The sequence below is a fragment of the Monodon monoceros genome, unplaced genomic scaffold, assembly GCF_005190385.1.
Source record: "Monodon monoceros isolate NGI ecotype Baffin Bay Population unplaced genomic scaffold, NGI_Narwhal_1 Super_Scaffold_18, whole genome shotgun sequence".
Taxonomy (NCBI): domain Eukaryota; kingdom Metazoa; phylum Chordata; class Mammalia; order Artiodactyla; family Monodontidae; genus Monodon; species Monodon monoceros.
Window position 1 is genome coordinate 32,696,872 of NW_021703774.1, and position 7,813 is coordinate 32,704,684.

General features: G+C 58.5%; 1 protein-coding gene across 3 annotated transcripts in view; it reads left to right on the forward strand.

Moving 5' to 3' along the window:
• The window catches only part of TMCC2 (transmembrane and coiled-coil domain family 2), a 36,923-nt gene extending 31,323 nt beyond the window's left edge, over positions 1 to 5,600 (forward strand). For all 3 annotated transcript variants that reach the window (XM_029230664.1, XM_029230665.1, XM_029230666.1), the window contains 3 exons: positions 1,589 to 2,529; positions 3,737 to 3,872; positions 4,134 to 5,600. In XM_029230664.1, the coding sequence (XP_029086497.1) occupies positions 1,589 to 2,529; positions 3,737 to 3,872; positions 4,134 to 4,445 (1,389 nt within the window). In that variant the 3' untranslated portion in view covers positions 4,446 to 5,600. The remainder of the gene's footprint in view (positions 1 to 1,588; positions 2,530 to 3,736; positions 3,873 to 4,133) is intronic.
• Positions 5,601 to 7,813: the final 2,213 nt, after the last annotated feature.

A 7,813-nucleotide genomic window follows, 5' to 3' on the forward strand; every position in this document is an offset into this window, starting at 1 on the left:
CTGAAGGTATCGGCACCCGGCAGAGGGCAAAGGGACATGCGGGGAGACCCAAAGCACATGTCAGAGGAAAGTCCTGACTTCAGGAGGTATGGGAAGGGATGGGTTTTGTACCCAGCATCCCCAGTGGAATGGGGACCTGAAAAGGCTGAAGAGGAAGCCCACAGAGGAGACACCCTCCTCTGGCTCCTGAGTTTGGCAGGGCTATTGTTTTTAACAGCGTTTGCCAATAATTTTGCACCTCGGCAGAAATGGAGCCCAGTGACTTCTGCCTGTAATTGGCACGGGCTGCTTCCGGTGCGTGAGCTGTGAGCTGGGGCCACTTTCTTTGTGTTTAACCCCTTCCCCCATGTGTACCTCACCCTGCCCCCACCCCCACATACACAAAAAGAGCGAATATCTGACCGGCCCAGGGTGTGCTGTGTGTAAAAATACAGGGGGTTGAGCCATTTCCTGCTGCTTCCGTTGTTGCATGGAGATAAGACACTGGGACTCGGCTGTGGACAGCGGTCCTCCAACAGGCTGAGGCGGGTCTGGCCCTGGGAGAGTGGGGCTCCAGGCCCTCCTGCTTTCATCCGACCTTGCTTCCCATCTTTCCTATCTTCTGTGACCTTTCCTTCCCCTCTCTCCCTGCCCCCTATCCTTTCTCAGTCTCTCTGCTCCATTCTTTGTGCCACCCTGATGCACTCAGGAAGCCTGCCTGCCTGCGAGGAAAAGGCGCTGTCCTCTCCCTCCTGCACATTCACCTCCTTCCACGCTGGATGGCTGGTACCCCCAGGCCCCCAGCCTGGGCCCTGCTTCCCTCAGCCTGTGGGTTACTTCTGGGACTCGAGCCCTTGGGGACCCAGCCAGCAGGCAGGTGGGGGTGTGCTCCTCTCCCTGTCCTGGGAGACCGGGCAGGGCCGGGCGCTCCCACCATCATGAAGCGGAAGAGGTTGCTGACGACCCCAGGGAGCTGGAAGGTAAGGGCAGGGCTGCGAGAGGTGTCCGCTGAGGCAGGTGGCCTGCTGAGCTGCACTGGGGAAGCCCAGGTGGGGAGGGTGCAGGGAAGTGCTTCCTGTGCCTGCATGGGGCCCAAGTGTAGGCTCTGGTCAGCTCTGAGGGAGCGGCCTGCTCCAGGCAGGAGCCTTATGGAGGGCTGAGTCCAGAGGGACAGCGTGTCTCATCCCCGAGAAATAACCCCGTGACTGCAGTGAAGCCTCAGACCTGCTTGGTCCATGTGATGGGGCAAAAAGAGTTCTGGGCTGCCACTTCTGCCTTCCTGAAGCTGTTTGTCCCTGAGCAACTTGCTTGAACTCTCTGGGCCAAAGGAGGAGCAGGTCTGCCTAGACTGCATTTTAGGGTGTTGTGGGGATTGGGTAAATAGCAGCTGTGCAAGCCCTTCCTAAATGGCGGCTGTGAGGGAATACTGTTGTCATTGCCATTATCCTTTTGGACTCTTTCCTTAAAGTTTCCTGTTCATCCTGCATCCGTTTTCCAGGCAGTGAAAACCAAGTCCAGAGTTGTCCAGGGACACACGAGAGACCCCTGTGGGCCCCCTCCCTTGGTTTCCTGATTGACTTACGCTTCTTCTGCTTGCCTTCTTCCCCAGGTCGACAAGGGGGACCTCGCGGCCCTGAGCCTCCCTGGCGGCCCTGGCCACGGTGACGCCGATGGCCCCATCAGCCTGGACGTGCCAGACGGGGCCCCGGACCCCCAGCGGACCAAGGCCGCCATCGACCACCTGCACCAGAAGATCCTGAAGATCACAGAGCAGATCAAGATCGAGCAGGAGGCACGGGACGACAATGTGGCAGAGTACCTGAAGCTGGCCAACAACGCCGACAAGCAGCAGGTGTCCCGCATCAAGCAGGTGTTCGAGAAGAAGAACCAGAAGTCGGCCCAGACCATCGCCCAGCTGCACAAGAAGCTGGAGCACTACCGCCGGCGCCTGAAGGAGATCGAGCAGAACGGGCCGTCGCGGCAGCCCAAGGATGTGCTGCGGGACATGCAGCAGGGCCTGAAGGACGTGGGCGCCAACATGCGCGCCGGCATCAGCGGCTTTGGGGGTGGCGTGGTGGAGGGCGTGAAGGGCAGCCTCTCCGGCCTCTCACAGGCCACCCACACCGCCGTGGTGTCCAAGCCCCGGGAGTTCGCCAGCCTCATCCGGAACAAGTTTGGCAGCGCTGACAACATCGCCCACCTGAAGGACCCTCTGGACGACGGGCCCCCCGAGGAGGCGGCCCGGGCGCTGAGCGGCAGTGCCACGCTCGTGTCCAGCCCCAAGTACGGCAGCGACGATGAGTGCTCCAGCGCCAGCGCCAGCTCGGCTGGGGCGGGCAGCAACTCGGGGGCCGGGCCCGCTGCGGCGCTGGGGAGCCCCAAGTCGAACATGCTGTACGGCGCCCCCGGAAACATGGATGCCGTGCTGGAAGAGCTGCGGGAGATCAAGGAGGGCCAGTCCCACCTGGAGGACTCGATGGAGGACCTGAAGGCTCAGCTGCAGAGGGACTACACCTACATGACCCAGTGCCTGCAGGAGGAGCGCTACAGGTGTGTGCCGCCCGGCCCAGCCCTGGGGAGAGGGGCCGAGCACCGGCTTTCAGACTTGGTGGTAGCAGCAGACGGGCGAGCATCTAGAAGGGTCCTGGGCTGCTGGAAGGGGCCAGGAAGAGGCTCCGAGGACCCTTCCACCAGCTTCCAGGGCAGCTGGAAGTTAGGATTATGGGGCCTGTGGAAGGAAGGCTCTGCCCGTCTCAGGAGCTTTGAGCATCTCTACTTGATCATTACATGGTTGTTGTACAGAAGGGGAAACCGAGGCAGGAGCCAGATATGTGGCCTTTTACCTGGAGAGAGTCTGGCTAAGAGCACTGACTCTGGAGCCAGGTTACCTGGGTTCAGATCCCAGCTCTACTCTTTACCCTTTACCTTGAACAAAGTTCTTACTACTCTTCGTACCCGGTGTCCTCATCTGTGAAGCGGGAATAATGTGAATCCCTGTTCACAGGGTTTGTGAGGATTGAGTCCAAACCTGTGAAGTCACCGTATGGAGGTGTCTGGCATGGTCCGTGTGAGCGTCCAGCCGAGGCTGCTGGGTCAGCCTGTCCCCTCCTTCCCTTCTGTCGGCTCTGCTTTTGCTCTGCGCCTCTCGTGTGCCATTTGGCACCTGCTCCTTGGGATTCTTCGGGATCTTTTCTTTAGTTAGCACTTTTTCTTCTTTATGTATGTGAAGAAGTTTTGGAAAATTGAGGGGGAAACCTGCCTGAAAGCTAACTACCCCCCCCTGCCCGCCATAGTAGTCATCTTCTATATTTTGTGCCTTCAGAGCAGGGATTGTGTCTCTATATCCCTGGGTCCCTGGTACCCAGGAGAGCATTAGCCCAGGGCTTAAGGGCCGAGGTTGTTGAAGTCAGTCAATCCTTGACTCCTCCATTCATGAGCTCTGTGATCTCAGGCAAGTTCCTCAACCTCTCTATGCCTCAGTCTTCTCGTCTGTAAAATGGGGATGACACTAGTACTTATCTTGAAGGTTTGTGGAGGAGGATCCTATGGGATAATGTGGCTAAAGTGCCTAGCCCAGGGCCTGCATATAAGAAGTGCTGTGTACGTAGTAGCTTTCATTGTTGTTGCTGTTAAAATTGGACAGGGCTGGACACCTGGGGTGGGTTGAGTCATTGTTGAGAATGAGTGAAATTGATCCTGGGGGGAGACAAGAGGCTTGGGGAGCTGGGACTGGTGTCATACCTTCTCCCTCCGCCAGATATGAGCGGCTGGAGGAGCAGCTCAACGACCTGACCGAGCTTCACCAGAATGAGATGACCAACCTGAAGCAGGAGCTGGCCAGCATGGAGGAGAAGGTGGCCTACCAGTCCTACGAAAGGGCCCGGGACATCCAGGTACAGCAGCCTCAAGAGGAATCCGGGAGTGGGCTGGTTCCGCCGCTTCCCCTTAATCAAGACTTCCACTTCCCACCGTCCTCCCCAAATAGTCATCATTAAAGGACTCGGGCCCCTAGCTGCTGCTGATCACCCTCTACCCTGCCTGGCCTTCGGAGGGGGCACCCTGTGCATTGTCACCTCCTCGGAGGGGCAGGTAGGGTTTCGGCTGGGGGTCTGCCCGCCCCGAGCTCCAGTGCGCCCACCCCTGTGTCCCTGCAGGAGGCTGTGGAGTCTTGCCTGACCCGGGTCACCAAGCTGGAGCTGCAGCAGCAACAGCAGCAGGTGGTGCAGCTGGAGGGCGTGGAGAACGCCAACGCGCGGGCGCTGCTGGGCAAGTTCATCAACGTGATCCTGGCGCTCATGGCTGTGCTGCTGGTGTTCGTGTCCACTCTCGCCAACTTCATCACACCACTCATGAAGACCCGCCTGCGCATCACCAGCACTGCCCTCCTGGTCCTCGTCCTCTTCCTCCTCTGGAAGCACTGGGACTCCCTCACCTACCTCCTGCAGCACGTGCTACTGCCCAGCTGAGCGGCCGGCCTGTCCCGACCCTGTGCTCTCCCCAGCCCCCAGCTGGCCATGCTTCTCCGGGGGAACCCTGGGACTCCCGAGTCCTTGGACTTCATCATGTGTCCAGTTTGGCCTCCTGCCCAAACTGTCCATTCCAGCAACTTCTGCCCCCTTCTCTGTCCTTGCTTCTTCTGTCCAGTGCCTCCTCCCTGTTGGCCTGAAGGGAGCCGTAAGCGTAGCCCTGGCTGGAGGCGGTGGGGGCGTCGGTGGCCAAATGGAGCAGAGGACACCCGGATGGACTGTTTTGATTATTTACAGTCACACAAGGGCTCCTCCCAGCTGACGCAGATGCCATGGGTCAGGAAGGCCAATGAGAAGAGGGGCAGGAGAGGGCCATGCCTCGGCTTTCCTAGGGAAGAGCCCATGCTTCAGGCAGCTCCGGCTCCCTCTTTGTGGAGATGGTCAGAATGAAGGCAAGAGCTTCCACTGGCCCCGGGGAAGCTCCCCAGCTCACCCCTCCCTCCTCCAGAGCTGGGTTGAGGCTGGCTTCTGGGTTGGGCCCTTCTGGGATCTGAAGGATGCAGGCTCTGGAGGCCAGTTAGGTGTGGCTTTGGATTTGTGTGTTCCCTGTTATCCTTTCTGCCTGTCCCTGGATCTGCTCTTTTCAGGGAAAGAGGCCCCAGGCATCCCAAGCCTCAGCCCAAGCTCTTAGGGTTCTGTTTATTTATTTATTTATTTGTTCCTTTGTCCCTTATTCCCCTGAGCTCCAGGGAGAGGTCCCACCCCCCCCCCCCCCTCCGGTCCTCTCTCTGAAGCCAGGGCTGCTGCTTGGCTGTCAGGCACTTCCATGCCATTTAGATCTGGAGACTCCTGGCTGGGGGAAGTGGGGCAGAGCCACCCAGCCCCACTCTCCCAGGCAGCGCCTCAGCCTCTTTTATATGTCTGTTTATTCTGTATGTGTGTATTTGTGTGGGGGAGGTTGTCTGTTGCTTTCTTTTTTTTAAGGCTGTGGAGTGTTGTGTATGGTTTCTCTTCACATCCCAGCCTCCCCAAGGGCACTTCCAAGAAGAGAGGGGATTTGTCGGAAAAGGAGAGAGAAATCCCCTGGAACAGGGGAGGGCAGTGCCTGCCAGCTGTTGTGGACCTTCCCGAGAAATAAATATCCTCTAAATTTTCAAACCATCCCGTCTAGCGTTGGTTGATTAGGCTGTTTCCATGGAAACCACCGAGTCTCTCCCAACACTCAAGCATTCTGGGTAACACAGACTGGGCCTCACCTATTGGCCTGTGGCCTTCATCCTCCAGGATCTGACATTGAACAAAGCGTCATCCACCCTTCCCATTTGCTTTCCACAGCCAAAGCTTTGGCCTGGGTGATAGGGAGGTGAGATGATGTCCACCCCATCCAGCCTCCCTGGAGTGCTTTCTAGGAGGAGGGAAATTGGGAGAGATTTCCTTAGTTTGGAGAGCGTAAGCAGCTGGAGGCCTCGATGACAGCAGTCATGCCCAGGTATGGCCACAGGAGGGCAGAAGAGTCCTTATTCAGCACTTTCTTAGGGTTCAGCTCCAAAGACTAGCATCTGTTGGCGTTAGCTTGGCCTTTCGATTCTGTCCAGCCAGAGCAGAGATCACCTGCCTTGAGCATAGAGGCCCTCAGTGTCTGCTCTGTGACTGTATTTCCCACCCCTGACAGTTAAGGGCACCCACAGAAGGCACTGGATTCCCAGCAGGAACCCTGTGGGAGCTCACTTGGCCCACCTGAGTCTCCCTACTGCGAGGAGATGCCCCCAGTTCGTGAAAGCAGGAGGGCTGTAGGGAAAGCACCTACCCCAGAGCCCTGGCCCATAATTAGCGCACCTGTGGCCAATTCCCATCTTTCTGGGCCTCAGTTTCTATATCTGTAATATGGATGGATGCCGTAGCTGCTAATTTCAAAGGGCTCTGACATTCTGTGGTTCTGTAGGTCTGAGAAGTCAAGTTACAGATGTATCCGTGACCTTGGGCTTTAGGGGACTTTAGGAGTCAGGGACTGTGCCCTTAACCGGATCAGAGAGGGTGCTGCGCTGGCGCTGGCAGGAGGGCAGCATTGATGGTTCATCTTCACCCTCTATAACCGGGTAGGAGTTTCACCAGGTGACCTTACAGGGCCTTCCAACAATGTCACTCCTGGGCCCTGCACCCCCCATTTCTTCCAACCACATGCACACCTCCCTTGGGGGCCATGGGCTCTGGGCCAGGAGCCCACATTCCTGGGCCCCAGGTGGGGGTGGCTGCTCCAGGCTGCAGACATTTCCCACATTCCTCCCCAAGGTCAGGTGCCTTCCCTGCATTGGTTCTTAAATGTCACTGCCAGCCACAGTCCACACTGAAAGGGAGGAGGGAAGAGGGAGGCTGGGGCGTGACATTCTCAGCTGATCCTGAGGCTGCAAAGTAAACAGCCCTAGGAGAGGGGAACATCAGCCCCAGCCCCACCCCCCCCCCCGGCTACAGAGCCCTCTTCTGCAAAAAAGGACGGAACAGGCAGACCCTATATTTGCCTCTTTGTGACAAGGGGCTTCTCGCTAAGCCCAGGCCCCGACTAGGAGTTGGGTTTCATTCCTCTGACAGTCACTGCCCTTCCTTGTTCATGTCTGAGCCTCTCTCCACTCTGTAAAAAGGGGACAAATTGCTCCAATCTGGACCTGCCTGCCTCTCCCACCAGGGGTCACAGGGTGAGACATTGAGTCAGGGTGGCCTCTGCAGGGGACCACCCTCCTTTAGACTGCAGGACCAACAGGCAGGCTTTCTCCCCGGGGGTCCGTCCTGCAGGTCCCAGCCCCACACCTGGGGTTCACAGGGCCCAGCCAGGCCAGCACCCTCCCGCAGCCTCAGTGGCCCAGGCTGGGGGCAGCTGAGAACTCATCTCTGCTTGGACTTGGTGCGGTAGTGCTCCAGCAGCACTTGGCGGGCAGCTGGCTGGCCTGGAGCCGGCATATTTGCTGTGCCATGTTTGCTGTGCCCGTGCAGAGCTGGTGCTCCCTGCCAGCCTCGTGGAAACAGTGGCGCTGCAGCAGGTGCAGCCTGGGCCCGCACCAAAGCCTTCAGACGGCACGGGGCAGAGGGCAGTGACCTGACCCCCACCACTCCAGGAGACTCAAGGGTGATTCTGGGGGGAAGGGGAGGGAAAGGAGGAAAGACCTGGGGCCACGGGGTGGGAGAGGAGGGGAGCTTTAGCCGGGACGCCTGGATGGATCCACGTGGCAGGCCCCCCGTCAGTGACGGCGCCCTTAAGTGAGGTCAAGTTTCCAATGTAAGAGCCTGGGCTTTGGAGCCTGCAGCTGTCCAGCTGGGCTCCAGTCCCAGCGCTGCCACCCACCTCAGACAAGGTTCCAGTCTCAGATTAGCCTCCT